The 17,335-nt window shown below is 38.3% G+C and overlaps 1 protein-coding gene across 1 annotated transcript in view; it reads right to left on the minus strand.

Moving 5' to 3' along the window:
• Nucleotides 1–677: 677 nt before the first annotated feature.
• NTRK3 (neurotrophic receptor tyrosine kinase 3) overlaps nt 678–17,335 on the minus strand; it is a 295,014-nt gene continuing 278,356 nt past the window's right edge. The window contains exons 18-19 of the mRNA XM_039358815.1: nt 8,789–8,947; nt 678–5,881 (exon numbers count right to left, since the gene is read on the minus strand). Coding sequence (XP_039214749.1) covers nt 5,696–5,881; nt 8,789–8,947 — 345 coding nt within the window. The 3' untranslated portion in view covers nt 678–5,695. The remainder of the gene's footprint in view (nt 5,882–8,788; nt 8,948–17,335) is intronic.

The raw sequence follows: 17,335 nt of genomic DNA on the forward strand, positions 1-17,335 counted from the left end.
AGGGGGTTTGGCTTGATGACCTCCAAGGTCTCTTCCAACTTTATTATTTTTATAAATATATTTTATAACAATAATAGCATCGTTCTGTTTTCAGCAGCAAACTGTGAAGGGGAAAAGCAGATGAACTGACGAAAATCTGGGTTGCCTCTAAGCACAAGAAACTCTGCTGAAATCTACATATTCTTGAGAGATGTGGGTTAGTCGAATTTGCAAGGCTTCTGGAACTGCCAAATGGCAGAGCATCAAGTAAAACTCATTCAGGGGATGGCAGTTTTCTGCTTACTCAGAACTTGGCTCATCACACAAGCTCTGGGAGTTAGAGACCACCTTATCATACTCCTGCTGAGATCCTTACTGTTTGCTTTCCCAGAAATGTATTCAAGTTTCACTGCAGTCGCAAAGTTCACCAAGTTGGTGCTTAAGCACCTTAGTTGTGAGTCAGTGTTGGCAGTGGGAAAGATATTGGAGATTTCACAGCATTTAAACTTTATGTTTGGAAAATGGTGAAACTGTATTAAGCCACTTCGGAGAATTCAAACAAAACAAAACAAAACAAAAAACACCCCTTCCATAAGTCTTCTTCCACCTAACTAAGATTTTATAAATGACGCGAAATACAAGACACATGGATGATATCATGGAATTCTTAACAACTCTTCTGTCAAAAGAAGTTCTTATTGGTCATTTATGTTTGCTTTTATTATTTATGGTCGCAACGGCCCCCAATAAGATAATTTCCATCTTGGCAACTCTTTTTCTCCTAATACAGACGATTTGGCTTCACTTTTTTAAATAACCAAACTTTTAAAACACTGCCTTTTGCCTCCCACACATCCAAAATACGTTGCTGTCATTTCCATTTCATGCATCGCACATATTATAACCTTTACATCCCAAGCAGTATTTGAAGATGGACTGTTCCAATATGAAATAAAAACTCCAGACAAATGATGACAGATGGCATAATAGTGGAACTGAGATTTTTTTTTTTTTTTTTTTTTAAAAGAGGACAACAGATGGGGAATGTATAGAAGTTTTGGAGAGAGGGTGACTTTAGGAAAGTGTGCACGTGCACATATGCACATACACGCAAACCCTACACTATTTTCCTTGCAAAAACAGCTAATCATCTATTGAGCAGGCAACAAACCTCCTCAATACTGTTAACAGCAAAAAAAAAAACCCATCCTTTGTGGTAAAGATGACTGGTGAGAAGCAAGCAGAGAAGGAACTGTTTAACCCCGTCCTTTCCCCCAATGAACCTTATCAAGATTGTTCTTTATCCATTGTCATTAGCTGCTAAGAAACAGCAATCTTGATCAAGATTATGTCAGGAGAGATGCTTTATCCTTCTCATCAGTAACTCTTTATCAAATTTACTGTTTCCTCTCTACTTAATAGCACCCAAGAAAGAACATTAGGATAAGGATCCTTAGAGGCAAGGAGGGAATCAACTTCATCGTGTTCCACGATGATTCTTAGAAAGCATGTGTTCCTAGGTGTATAAATGTGTTCATGAAAAAATGAATGGGTTACAGCTCCAAGTGGTTTCCCAAGCCAGAATGGTTCTTTTTTTTTTTTTTCTCAATGTAGACCTTAGTTTAAAACTGGAAAACTGAATTCAGTCCTAATGTGTCAATGGAATAATTGGGGGAGGAGAACAAATCCTTCACTCTTTCCCACCACTCCACCACTAATTTCTCTAGACATGATTTAGACAGAGGCTATATTATTTCCCAGATATGAAGAAGATGTTCCTTTCCCCATGTGCCATTTCCTCCTGTCTCCCAAAGAGCAAGATAAGTCAGATAGGAGACTCATGGAAGGACCGGATTTAAAATCCAACAAGTGGCATCAATTGCACCTCTTTGTGTTTTGGATGCCCACAAAATGATCTTCTTATATCCTTATAAGAAACTGGCAAAGGGTAAAGCCTAAACATATTCTTGATTTTTTTTCCCAGTTTGATACGATTTTTGATAACGCCAGTTGAATGCGAAGTCCATCTATTCATTGTTATTGTCTTCTTCTTCTTCTTCTTCTTCTTCTTCTTCTTCTTCTTCTTCTTCTTCTTCTTCTTCTTCTTCTTCTTCTTCTTCTTCTTCTTCTTCTTCTTCTTCTTCTTCTTCTTTCTTTCTTTCTTTCTTTTTCTCAAATTTGAGACTGCAGGATTCTTAGGTATTTGTGCCTTTTTAAGTTTCTTGCTCTGCATAATATTACAGAAATTGGTAGTGTGGTAGAAGTGGTGATGATGGTGATGATCATGACAATGATGAAAATGGTGGTGACCTGGAATATTTCACAAACCCAAGCTTTTTACATATTCAGCCAATGACACCATTCATTAAAGCTGGTCAAACATACAGGTATTGCAGACAAAATAATCTGTAAGGAAGATTAAATGAAGGTTGCACATGGTTTCTCTCAAGGATTTCTTGGTCTCCTCCCAGATGTGCACAATCCTTTTGTAACTTTAATTTCCAAGATAACTACATAACGGGGGTTCATTATTTAGATCCCCTTTGGTCCAGGAACAAATAATATCCAAATGCATTCTCAGTTCACTTATGCAATGTGCATAACGTGGGAGAGACTAAGCCTTCAACACTGATGTCAAAGCTATTAGATATATTAAGGACACCGACTCGCTACAAACCTAGATATTTCAATACAATTTTTTAAAAATGTTGCAGCTTCTCCTAAAGAATCCTGAGAACTGTGTTTTGGTGAGAGTGCAATAACAACGTATTAAGAAATTTCACTTCTCCAAACCCACTTCTTAGATATGCAGTGATTATGAGTCCCTAAAGAGAGGGATAGATGGTTAAATACATATCTATATCTGCAGTGTAGATATAAAGACTCTCTGGGGTCAAACTCAGTTCCAGTTGACTTCATGGACCACACACCCCTAACATTTCCTGGTGGTCTCCCATTCAATTACTAATCTAATCCAAATGTGCTTAACGTTTTGGAGATCAGCCAAGTGAATTAGGTGCTGCAACTTGGGGGAGTCCACTTTAAGCCAATTTTTGCACTCCTTGGTTCTAACTCGACAAACCTCTGTTCTGTATTGGTCTCCCCACTCTTTGCCCTGAACCCTCTCATTTCAAAAGAAAACATTCACTATCACAACGAGTGCAAGCTTCGGCCACGTCTAAATTTCCACTGAGGCACAAACATTGGGTCAGCTACCCAAATAGCTCCGTCAAGAGGCTGGAGAAGAGGCTTCTTCTGGCAGTATTTTTCTCTCTTGGACATATTTTACCCAGGAATGTAAAGATCAGATGGTGTTTTTTTCCGTTTTTCACGTACTCCTTTGAAAGTCCATTCCATCGGAAGTCCATGTCATTTCTGCAGGTAAACCTCCCCTGAAGGCATTTATTTTTGTACGCAAATTCCCTAGTATATTCATTTTGTATGCTTTATTTCCCTGATATACATATTTTTTGTACACAACCCTTCCCCGACGCATGCTTTTTTTTTTTTCCTTTCCTTTCCTTTTGCACGCACGTTTTGGGTTAAGAACAGCATCACAAATTCCAGAGAAGTGCAGAATCAGAAGAATAGCGGTGTTCTGTTCTGCCCCATCATCCAGAAAGTGCAAAGTGTATTCATTTCACTTAGCAACGTGGACTGAAAAAAAAAAAAGTCCCATTGATACCCTGAGCCTCCCACTATTCATTTAGTCTTTGTGGGAGACTTGTCTCAAGAGGTTAGCTTGACCACAGCCAAATTCTGTAGAGAAGAAATGCTCTCCTCCCAATCTGACATGAGCAAAATAAACCAAAGATATTTCATGTATCTCCCAACTGCATAAGCCAATGACTTGATCGCTCTCCATTAGCTTTCAACACCCCCCCAACAAAACATGATCAGGAAGGCCCTTTTTATTATTCTCTCCTTTCATCCCAAATTTGCTTTCCGTTGTCCATCACAGCTTGCCATCTCCTAAAGCCCCTTCCTTACCTTCTTCCCCACCTTGCTGCCAAGCTGCCTATGGAGCTCCATTCACAGTGTCTTGAGAGAAGATGCAACAGTTTTTTCAGGAGGTTGCTAATGTGAGAGGAATATTGACTAGAAAGGAAGAGGTAGAGGGGAGGTGCAGCTGTTTATGCCTTTTTTAGCTGCTGAACAGATTCCAACCCTGGGTTTTCTTTTTGGTAAGTTTATTGGGTAAAAATCGGTTGGCAAGCCAAGGCAGAAAGGATGGGGAGGATAGAGAAACACGGAGGGAGGTGGGATAGGAGGAATCACCGTGGGTTGATCAGAGGGGACCCAGCCCCTTTCAATTAATATTTCAGCTGGATTCTAAGATACAACCATGGAGAACATCCACTCCTCACTGAAGTGGTAAGAGATACAGACTGACCCAGGTCACAGTAGAGGAAGTAAACATAGAGAATATTTGGATTCTACTTTGTGCTTCATCGTAAACTCTCTGTGGAGCCTTCAGACATACCTCTTTCTTTCCAGTATGTCCAGAATGGGGACAGATTACCTACCAGACATAGGATTGATGAGAAGTTGGATTAGATCAGAACTGTAAAATATTCTTTACAAGAAGCAGGGGGGAAAGTGCAGCAAAAAATCACTATGAATTTTATATATATATAAAATTAGGGGGACTGCCTCCACTGAGATCATGGCTCTCAAGCCACTTCGTTGGAATTGACAGCTGGGTCAATAGTTGTCAATGCAATAGTTGTAATTGCCGTATCTGTGTTTTGCATATCTAGAATTATTCCAGTGAGACTTGCTGGGATTTTGTCTCCAAGATATCTACTTCATAAGCTTTCTTCACATATGGCTATTGCAGAGATTTGTTTGGGTCCTTGAGATTATTTCCAGGACTCTCATTTGAAAAGGAAGGGAAAGATGAAAACAATCAGGTAAACAATACTAGATCCATTCTTGTTTCTTTGCAGCCAGGTGGAAGTTCCTCTGATGCTTCATTTGACCAGTAAGTGAAGTGAATCTTCCGAATGGTATATATTCCAAAACTGAAACATTTGCACACAGGAGAGAATCAGAAACCTTGAAGTAGAATGAGATATGCTGGAGACAACGGAGGTTCCAGAATTGTTAAAGCAGAAGGGCAAGGTGGGGTTGATGGTATTAAGATGGTAGATGAGATATCTTAAAAGGAAGTTACTCCAGGGGACAATCGTCGTGGAATAACAGGACCATTGCCAGTTCGGTGCCCGATTAGGCACACTTTCTTCAACTTTTCTTTTGTTGTTGTTGTGCAATGTTTCCAAGTGAATTGAACTCTACCCAATAGCAAGAATCTAAAGGACACTGTGGGATTTGCAATTCCATATCTTAAGTTAAATATTGTTTTTTTTTTCCCTCATGTTCTTTTTAATACTGTAGAAATCTTTCAATCCCTCTCACATTTTCCTTCTGCTTCTGGGATGTTATATTTTTAATAGCAGCAGCTACGGGAGCGAAGGCTCTTCCTTTCTCTCTCGCTCTCTCTCTCTCTTTCTCTCTTTGTCTATAGCCCCAACTGCCTTACATACGACTGAGGCTTTCCACGTTTCCCTTTAACTTGTCTCTTTCCATTTTGTTCGTTTCAGTGTTGTATGTATAGCAGGCACTTGAGTTTATATGAATATGTTGGCTTGAGGTCAAGGGAGAGGTAGGGTGGGGAGAAAAAAGACACAGCAACAACTTCAAAGCTTGGTTGCTGCTAGCCAAGGATGTCTAAGTAGATTGGGGTGGCTTTGCCCAGAGCATGGAGAAGCTTGTAGATTTCCTTAATGTTCAGCCTCTGCTGAGGTTCTCTCTGCCAGCATCCCAGCATGATATCATAAATTTCCTTGGGGCAAACCCGGGGCCTCTCCAGGACACGGCCTTGGGTGATGCACTCAATGACCTGCAACAGGTAACACAGAGGATTAATTTTGTGTCATGTCTCCCTTATAAATTTACTGATCTCTTACTTTTTCAAACCAAACTCCTTCCCCCGTCTGCATGAACTAAACACAGAGGTCTCCAACCTTGGTAACTTTAAAGGTCAACTGCCCACCTTATACTTGCTTGTGTGCTTCACTACCATGAAGTGATAGTCTGCCATGAACTCAGATGGGGGTGGATGGGAGAGGGAATGCTTGGGGGAAAGCGAAAGTAACTGCCTTATTTCTCCGAGATGATGTTTCAAGGTCACCTGGCTGGGAGAAGAAGGCAGCCATGTACCAACCTAAGCTTGAAAAGACCATTCTGAAAACATCTTGCTTGAACCCAATTGGTCATGGAGGGGTCAGTTAAGGGAGGGAAAGGTTGAACTTAGGGGTTTTGGTGTGCGATTCTGAGTTCTGGCTATGTATTATTGCAACACACTATGACTTCTAATAAAATGATATCTTTCTCAACAAAAGGAGTCAAGGATCATTTCTATTTAGAGGTTTAAGTGCTGGCAGGTCTGACACTTTAAGACTTGTGGACTTCAACTCCCACAATTCTGGGAGTTGAAGTCCACAAGTCTTAAGGTTGTCAAGGTCAGAGACCCCTGAGCTAAAGAATACACTTCTAGATTTCAGTCATCAAATATGATCTGTACCAACAATTCCTTAAACAGACTTGGAAAATTCATAATTGCACGATGACTTTGGGTTTTGGAGAAAAAAGCTGTGCACTCCTACATGGTTTATTTAAATCACTGATTTTTTTTTTTTTTTTGCAGACAAGAACAATTATCAAGGCTTTCTGGGCTAATTTGTGGCTTATTTGCTCTTGTGTTCTTGTCTTACCCATGCATGCCTTGGTCAGAAGCCTAGGAGAAAAATCAAATCAGGAATCTCCCAAGAATCCATGTATCACATTAACCCTCAATTACCACTGGTAAAGAAGACAATAAACATTATGGCTCAATACAGTATGTGTTACCAGATTTTATGTCTTACACTCCAGCTGTTCTTTCTCCCATAAACCTTAATTAAAGCTATCACAATATCACAACTCAAACCATGTCCTAGCTACACAGTCTTTCTCTTGTTTTTATTTTTGGTTCCAATCTAAAACATAGAATGGCAATTCCCAACATTTGAAGCTGACCACAACAGACCTAACCCAGAAATGTTCCAATTTATATCCCAGGGTTCTATAAATAGAAAGCCACCATTACTTTTCTAGAACTCTTCAAACCAAGCCATGGATTTCAGTTTCCTACTATTTTCAATGTAAACATAAGGTAGGCTTCATGTAATTATTAAATCAATCAAAAATAGCCTCCTTCCCAAAGTAAAAAAGAGAAAGAAAGAAAACAAGGAATCCTGGTCATTCCCACATACTCCTGTCAACCCTACATGCTGCATCTTTATTTCATTTATTGTAGCCCTTGGCCTCCCAAAAAACATTATGCACAACCCAAAGGCTTATCTGCTTCTACTCTTGTGGAATGTTGAAAACAAACGTAGCAGGGGACTGATTTGCATTAGAAGTCTAGAATTTCTATTTGTTTTAGTCCATTTTATTTTAAGTGCCTTATCCTGGACTGTGGGTTTAAAATCTTCTGTATCTTTCCTGTGCTATTCAGAAATGAGCACAAACAAACTCAACACGTCGACTTTTATCAAAAGTCATACTTCCAGAATCTTTTCAGATCTGTATTGTTAAATTGGGGGCCATGTTCTCTTTCCCCTCAAATTATTCATGGGCATTCTACCATTCCCTACATTTGTGGGTGTGTATTTGCATGTGTGTGTGTATGTCTGCATATAATATTTTAAATGGTGATGCCGGGCTTTCTCAATAACTTGAGGGAACCATACATTAGATATAATATATTTTCTGCGTCGCATGAAAATCGAGAGCATCCTGTCATACAGCATCACAGTCTGGTTTGGAAGCATCCCTGCTTCAGACAGGAAGGCGGTGCAGAGAGTGGTGAGGATGGCCGAAAAGATCATTGGCAGCTCCCTCCCTCCCATCCAGGACATAGCACAGAAGGGTTGCTTGAGCAGGTCCGTAAGATTATCTGGGACACTACACATCCTCTTCATGATTTGTTTTCCTTTTTATCTTCTGGAAGGGGGGCTCTGTGGTATCCGTAGCAGAACATCCAGATTCAGCCACAGTTTCATTCCATACAGCATTAACCTTGTGAACTCTCAAGCTTCCTCCTTCCATTATATATTCAAGATGGACAGTGATTAATATTTATATGTTATTTATATGTAAGGGTGTAGGTCTATACATATGTTGTATATAGTATGTTTAAATGTGTGTTATGTATCTATCTAAATATGTATTTAATACAAGGCATCCAGTTTGGTCTAGTGGGTAAGGCACCATGCTACAAAGCATGACACTTATGAGTTCAAGTCCCACATTAGCCATGAAAACCAGATGGATGACCTTGGGCCAGTCATTCTCTCTTAGCCTAGGGAAAATAGGAGGAGGAATATGCGTTGGATATGTTCACCATCTTGAATTGTTTGTGAAAGTAATAAAGGCAGGATAAAAAAATAAAAACAAAATAAAAAAATTAGGCCCAGGAATAGAGAGCATTCTTCCAACAAACCGCCCATTTCTCAGTTTTCAAAATTATTTAGTCACTTGGGAAAATTGAAGCAGTAGCAATAGCAATAGCACTTAGACTTGTTATATACCAATTCACAGTGCTTTGCAGCCCTCTCTAAGTGGTTTACAGAGTCAGCCCCCAACAACCTGGGTCCTCATTTTACCGACCTTGGAAAGATGGAAGATTGAATCAACCTTCAGCTAGTCAGGACCTGGCAGTCACATTAATGTTTCTTTTAGTTAAAATCTATATGCATAATACCTCTGTATTTGACAGTTGGAACCAGGGCTGTTTTCCATATGTGAAGATCTCCCAGAGAATTACTCCAAAACTCCAGACATCGCTCTCTGTGGTGAACTTCCGGTACATAATGCTTTCAGGAGGCATCCAGCGGATTGGTAGCATGGTGTGTCCCCCAACCTGCATTGGCAAACATAAAGGAAAACTGTCTAGATGATTTAGAAAAGAATCCACTTGCATACAATCCCAGCACCTTCCAGATAATCTTGCCTCGGCCAGGAATTTCAGCATGAAATGCTAACTGATCATAAACAGGGAAATAGGAATAGCACTTAGACATATATACATCCTCATAGCACTTTACAGCCCTCTCTAAGCAGTTTACAAAGTCAGATGGTTGCCCCCAACAATCTGGGTCCCCATTTTGTTGACCTCAGAAGAATGGAAAGCTGAGTCAGAATCGAACTGCTGGCAGTTGGCAGAATTAGCCTGCAATACTGCATTTTAACCACTGTGCCATCAGGACTCTTTCAGTACTAATTTCAGTACTAGAAATTTTGATCCAGAGATCTCCAGCACCATAGAAAATCAACACACCCAGAAAAAGTTCTCTGGGCTAGCTTTCCAAGATCAGTAACCCAAATGAGAAAATCACTTTAGATGAACGTAAGAAAGATTGGTTGCAAATTGTTTTAAGTCATGTTGATCTCATTTGATGCAGGTTCTACAGATAATACAACTTTCTCCAGAGTCTAATTCCCTTTTCTATTAATTCATCCATTTCTACTGAACATATTTTGATTCTTACTCTTGCTTTTTTTTTCCCCCAGGCAGATTTTTTCTGAATGTAAAATGGGTAAAGCAGGGTCAACCCATTTGAAGCTCTCTTGCAAAAAGATGAGCAACTTGCAGCTACAGCCCTTAGAAGATGACTTGGCTTTTATGTGCCTTGCAGTGATGACAGTATAGCCAGCAAGATTAAAGAGTTGTTGTATGCCTCAGAAGCATCAACGCTTGCACAGCTCTTGAAACATCTGCATCAATCCCTAACCCCTGAGGACACTTGGAAAGAGGAACATTTTTGCAACTAGTTTCTCTCTTTTTAGGTTGTTTCTGTACACCAAGTGGATCCATTAGACAAGAAATATTGAAGGTTGAGGGTAAAGGGGGAGACTACTGAGTTTCAAACAGTAATTCAAAGGAATATTGCAGAATCAAACAGAAATATCTAAAGTAGCGTGGGCTTAGTGAAAGAGCTCATGTTTCCTGGCTGAGTGGGATTTTTTTTTTTTTTTTAAAGGGAGCAGGTCTGTTTTTCACTGTCTTGGCTGGCTTCTGCCTACACAACATTGCTGATGAAGTTTGGAGTTTTACACCGGTTTTATAACAAACCGATGCATTGATTAATTAAGAACTGTCTGTGTGTACAGAAGGAAACATTTATACAGTTCTCTGTTAGACAGTTCTAGATTAGGCACAAACTCTGAGCAGGGCTATAGCCAACAGCAGGTGGAAAGTGATGTATATGTACATGTCTTTGAAAATCCATTATAAACATAGCTGATTAATTCCTTAAAGAGAACTGGAACAATGTCTGTAACCTTCTTTAGTACATCTTTTTTCTCGCTAGAGCCATGGTCTACTTTTCACACTTTAGCATGATTTTGTTTGCAAATGAATCCTACAGTCATCAACATTTTAGACAGAACAGGGCGTCCTGAACTTAATTAAAAGGATTTGTATGCGGTTTGTGGGTGATCTTTATTCTAAGTACAATCAGCAGATGGACGAGGAACCAAGCCCCCTCCCCATCTCCACATGTTAATGTGATGTCAAAATCCAGCTTTCAGGTCTACCATATTTTCCCTTTCAATTTCAAGAATTTTTGAGAATTTATTTTCAGTTTTGTCCCTGATCTGATTGTATTGTCCAAAGTCAAGGCTGTGTTTTCTGTGAGTTCCCCTTTCCATCACTCTGAAGCTTACCAGATTAGCCATAGTTCCCAATCTGAAAAATCGCTCCTTATCAAATTGACAATGATAATAATTGATCATGATATATAATCATTAGCAATTATTATTATTATTGATAATAATTATCATTATATTCATAATAATCAGCCCTTGGGATTGAATGGAAATGTGGAATGGAAAGCCAGGGTGGCTGCAGACTATTAGACAGAGAGAATTGTACAGTGAAACACACTCACACAACAACTTGCACCACCCATGATAATTTCAACCATATTTTCTGTCTTCAGCCAGAATGACTACTGGCAGAAAACCAATATGATTTCTTTCTACATGATGCTAGGATGCTCTGATTCTTCAACCACTTCACAGTTGCACAAATGGTTCCCTGACTGCTTTTTTTTTCCTCTTCTTACCTAGAGATATAATTCAGATGGCGAAATGATCACAATGGAATGTGTGTGGTGTGCCTCCTATGTCACAACCCTTGTCATCTTCCCTGATATGTTTGACTCCTATCCTGGTTATGTTTTTAAAAAACTCGGAAACCTGGCTATTTTCCAGGTCTTAGATTACAGTAGAAGTGTCTGATTTAAATAAAATAAAATAAAAAAAGTCTGGTCTTTCTTCTAATATTTGCCTCTTTTTAAAAATATATAATTTTTATGAGTGTTTTTATTGAGTCATGGTAGAGTTGCACAGCTTTATACATTTCTAAATAAGTAAATAAATAAACCTGTCAGGTCAAAGTAGGAAGATGTTTGCGCAATAATTCCAGCCCAACATAATCAACTTTTCAGGAGACCTCTGGCTGACCAAGGCCCCTCTGGTTGGTCTTCAGCTTATAAATCAAGTTGATTCAACATCTTAGAAACAGATGGGGAAAAAATGGCACTCTCGCAGACTCATCCAGAGGTAGCAGATTCTGGTGTGTTACTGTAAATTTATTACTTCGACTCATTTAAGGTTAATGAAGATTAACATGGTTCGGTGAACATAAACATAAATGGGGGTCAAAGATTAGGAAACTCATCACAATTGGAGATGGAGGCTGTATCACAGAGAGATGAAAAAGTTAGAAAGTTGAAAAAGGTAGACCTGCCATATTCATAAACCTGCCTTAGTCACTTAGTGATTAAGTAAATGAAAAAGCATCATATCCTGCCAACGTTTCACTATTTCTTTCTTCTTTTGAAGAAAAACTTCCTTGCAAAACAACCCACGTGAGAAAATAAGGTAAATCTACCTAATAAGATATCTTATAAGGTCATTAGGTAGACTTTATTAGATCTTAAATGTAAGGCATGAGATTCACAGAATCTGTATTTCACTAGCTTATTTAAAAAGTATGCTCTATACTGAGATACTATTATTTAAGAAGTAAAAAAAAAAAATATTTCAGTGCAAGAAATTATAAACAACACAGGTGTAGCTGAAAGAACAGCATGAAACAGGGAGATTAAAATGATATTTACTGAAAACATCCCATTTCTATCAATGTTGTTTTTAAAAATCCAATTGATCTTAAGGAAGCTTACTTCCAAATAAATTTATTCCTGATAATTGCTATGGAATTCAGTAAGATTCACTTCCAGGTATAGAAGAAATGTGCCATACTATAGGGGGAAAAATATAACAATTTCAGATAATAGGATGACAGTATACACTTAAATATCCTTATTCATATATAAGCCCCACAGAGATCAGTAAGATCTGCTGCTAGATTTATGTAGGGTTTTTGCGGTTTATTGCTTTATGGACCATTAAAAGGAAAAAAAGATTCACACAGAGAACATTTAAATTAAATAATGTAGAATTACAGGAGAAGAACTAATCTGACAGATAAAACAGAAACCAGTAATCTTTTCATGATATTAATATAACACTAGAAGACAAAAAGCTGAGTAGTTAAATGTCAGGCATACGATAGCATGCTGGAACCAGCAAAGGAAAAAAAATATTAGAAGAAAGCGTATTTGAAAAGCAGCATTAAGCGCATCCATCTGGAACAATGCAAAACATAAAATATAGTTATATAGTTGTTTCTCATAAAATGAGAAAGAAACTGGTCAACTTACTCTTGTGGAAAGACTGAAAAAATAAAATATGCTAGAAGCAAGCTGTCTACTCCAGGGTAGGGGAAAAAAATGAACACATAATTAATCCTTCACCATGTGTTTGCCTTTTCTTTGATGGGGTTTATTTTTGAATGCCGTTATTTTTTAAAAAAATTTTCTTATTGTGTACGTTTGTTTGGTTTATCTGTGTTGTACACATTGCAGTGAACAAGGACATACATTCAATCTCACAGCTACTAAGATTGTTGGCCAAGCACGTACAAAAACAGCACTGTGAAGTGGTATATAAGTCTAACTGCTACTGCTATTGCTATTAAAATTAGCATCTATAAGCATATTGGTATAGACACTTTTCAGCTTTTCGGTGATTTTTTTTTTGAGACTTCTCTGAATACCTTTGTGGTGTGGTGGTGCAGTGGTTAGAATGCAGTATTGCAAGCTGACTCTGCCCACTGCCAGGAGTTTGATCGTGACCAGTTCAAGGTTGACTCAGCCTTCCATCTTTCCGAGGTCAGTAAAATGAGGAGCCAGATTGGTAGGGGAGCAATATGATGATTCTATAAACCGCTTAGAGAGGGCTGTAAGGTATTGTGAAGCAGTATATAAATCTAAGCACTATTGCTATTGCAAGAAGCACTGTGGATCAAGTCAGTAGTTCCTTGAAGATAATGTGAGCATGTATTAAAATCAGCAGTAGGTACAAATCGCTTTTTAAAATTCTTGGCCAAATTGGTGGACTAATTTTTTTTCCCCAATTACTTATTGGGAATATTATGCACCAACAAAAGCTCCATTGGAGGAGTTGTCCCTTGATGTCTTATTTGGCTTGAATGAAATTAATAGTAGCGAGCTGTTGTAGAGAGGAACGGAGAATGAAAAACAGAGTCTGGCCACAGGAACACTAAATAACTAAAATTTCCCTCTGGGTGTATTTAAAACTTATGATAACATGTCACAAGTTCATAGATTTCGGGGAGGAGGTAAAAATTAATAGTGCAGGCTGAAATTGTGAGATGCATGTGTTTAAGGAAAATGCAGTACCACTAGAAAACAGCATTGATCCAGATAGATAATAGATAGATGCATTAAGTGGCTGAATGGCCATAAACTAAACAGATAACAAAATCAGCAGAAACTATGCAGTAATTAAGAGGAAGAAAGCCGTGCGTGTAAGCTCAAAGTATTCTGAACTATTCTAAGCATAAAACTAAGGCCTGCATTTCCTAAAAAACAAAACAACAAAACACAAAAGTCTTTTTTGGTTCAGTTGGATTATGGCCCCATAATGCTGAAATCAGCTTAAATATAATTGAATTAATTTACAAGATGAGATATAGCCCACTCTCCAATATTTCCTTTTCTGTCCCATTCACGGGTTAGGTTTGCTTTTATTCTACAGTTCTGAGTAATCTTAATGAGCCATTAAGAAGCTGCCAATTACCTATGCAAATGAGGAGGTGTAGAGATCAGCAATTAAATAAAGATATAGAGGGGAAATAACCAAATGCAAAATAAATACACCCTATATTATGCCACAATTTGCTAGCATCACCCTTTAGAAATCACAAAATGTTTTCTGTTGTATCAGATTGATCCCACTGTCCTTCTTGAGCTACAATCTTCACTCTTCTTAACACTCATTGTCTTTCTCCCAGATTGATTCTGGACCATATTATTGTCAACCAGTTTCTATATGAGATTAGTATGATGTTGAATTAAATAAATTTTCCATTCAATGCACATATACACCCAGAGAGAAGCATAAAGCCCTCTGGATGTTACATAAAAGCAGTTCTGCCTTGGCATTCATTATCATAATACTCAAATGTTATTGGGCTTAATTGTGTTGAAATTTCATTTCTTTCAGATGCAAAAAGCGTGGATTGGAATTCAAAAGAAGAACTGGTGAACACCATGCAAGGAACAGCCTTGGTTCTGCTGTATTAACTTTGGTCTTTGTAGGCTGATAAGTCCTGAAGACTATCCAGTTGACATCTACAGGGTCATATAAAGCTTGAAAACAGTGACCACTTCAGAATGACAAAACAAGAACATAAATATCTTCTTTGATGGATTTGTTCAAGGTTCATTTCATCTAATATCCTGCTTTAAAAGGCAGGGGGTCATGTGGGTCTTATAAATAGAGTGTAACAGTGCTGAATTATGGGTACAGACAATTACTTTCTACATGGAATAGCTTAGCTATGTCTATGTAGATAAATAGCTCATTCCCAAGATCTTTCTAGGGGTTACCTAAAATATGAGTATTTTGATAAGACCCTTTTTCTTGCTGGTACCCAAATATGAATATTTCATAGGAAAATTAGAACATTGAACATAAAATCATAGGGCTGGAAGTGATCTAAGAGGTCTTCTAGTCCAACACCCTGCTCAAGACATGAGACCTTAACATTCCAGTCAAATGGTTGCCCAGTCTAATTCTGAAAACCTCCAATGATGGAGCACCTACAACTTCAGGAGGCAGGTTGTTCCATTGATCAATTGTTCTCACTGTAAAGGAAATTTCTCCTTAATTCTAGGTTGGATCTTATCCTACTTTCTGGCGTTTTGGAGAACAAGTCAACCCACTCTTCTCTGTGACAACCCCTGGAAGTACTGGAAGACAGTTATTTTCTCCTAAGCCTTCTCTTCGATAGGCTAGACATACCTAGCTCCCTCAACTGTTCTTTCTTTCTTTCTTTCTTTCTTTCTTTCTTTCTTTCTTTCTTTCTTTCTTTCTCATATTTGTTTCCATGTGGTTTCCATCTGTTTCCAAAGGTGGTTTCACTGAGCCATCCACTTATTCCTGAAGTTCATCTAAAATTCTAATTCAAGGAGATTTTTGAAAAGGGTTCTGGATAATGTCCCTATTTTTAAAAAATAATATTTAAAAACAAATTCCATGAGTCTGGCTTGTGTGTGCCAGAAAAATCAATAGCTCTTATTCTCAAGAACTTGCTGTGTACTGTTCTGCCAGTTTCACCAATCCCCTCTCCTTCCCACTGTTTGACAAGGTGAAAGTCTCCTTATGATGGATTGATATCTTGCCCTCATTAAAATCACCCCAGTCTCATCAAAGCTTACTCAATGGCATTTAGTCAATCTCTTGTGAAATAAAATGGGGTTGTTCCTCAACTGTATATTTCCAAGGCTTTGTCTAGTCTGCTTCAATATTCTATCCAATGCCATTTCTGCTGGTTCCCAGGAGATGAGTGGGTTTTCATTCCTGAATTAGGATGGCAAGCAGGTTATCGTTTGGGAAATGTCAAAAAAAAAAAAAAAAAGAACCAAACACACAGAGTGACTTTAAACCAAGCTGGCTCTAAAGCTGAGCTATGTGAGCCAATTTTGGGGGGGAATTATGGAGTCAGCAGGGAACATTGAATTTGAACTGCTTTAAACTGAGTCAGATTATTCACCCGTCTAAGACAATCTACCCATATCATAGATGTACCATCTAAACACACATTTTCCCAAGCTTTTGTGTCATTTCCATGCCTCCAAATGTTGCCCTCCCAATAAAAATGTTTAAATAAAAACCAGAGGGATCCTTGGTGCTCTCTGAATTTAGTTGTTTTCTTGCAGACGTTTCATTCCCAAACTAGGTAACATCATCAGTGCTGCTGTCTTAGGATGTGCCAGCCAGTGTCTTAGTGTGCTATGTGAAGCAGGTCATTAGGCAAAGCATGATTTATTTAGACACGTCATCATGCGATATGAGAATAGGGTAAACTGATTGGGACTTGAGTTTGGCATGTTATGTCAATTCAGCCAAGGTCCACCCTCTTAACGGTTCCTAATTCATTTGATGTCATTTTAATTCAATTTCAATTTGAATTAATCTTTGACTTACTTCTTTTGCTTGCTTCTGCTCAAGGGAAATAAATACAAGGAAGAATAACAGGAATGGTGCTTTGTTAATTGCATTACAATTAACTTCAAATTAAATGATGACAAATTTAATTTTTGAACTCGTCCCACCCACTTCTGCTTATTCTTTAGATGGTAGCCCCTGCTGTTCCTCTCAAAGATCATGTAGTCCTTGGTCCAAACAGGTTACACATCTGGTCTTAGCTTTATTTGCTGCAGTTCCCAAGGTTTAAACCATGCATTTTGCTGATTTCTGCTATTATTTGCGGAAGATCTTGGAATGTACTGCTGAAATATGGTCTCTCTCTTTTTTTTTAAGGGGACATATGTCCTTGCAAAGTATAAGTGAAATGAAAGTAATGGATTGGCAGGCCTTTGATGTTAAAACTGGGGAAAAGATGATCTAGATCTGCCTGGCAAATAGAATAAGAATAATATCTGCTCATATTTGGGGGTTATATACTATAAACGGGAAGGTTTTTACAATCAGGGACCATGTTTGTTTCTTTCAAATTAAATCCATTTAGCACAGCCATTAATCAACACAAAGCAAATAATAAGTTCAAAGATAAGACAAAAAAGTCTTCAAGGAAAAATAAAGTCCAATAGCCTTTTGAAAAAACACCTTTGGGGCATAGGAAAGCTGCTTG

This window comes from Crotalus tigris, unplaced genomic scaffold (assembly GCF_016545835.1).
Source record: "Crotalus tigris isolate CLP2741 ecotype Arizona unplaced genomic scaffold, ASM1654583v1 scf7180000019068.10715455, whole genome shotgun sequence".
Classification (NCBI taxonomy): Eukaryota; Metazoa; Chordata; class Lepidosauria; order Squamata; family Viperidae; genus Crotalus; species Crotalus tigris.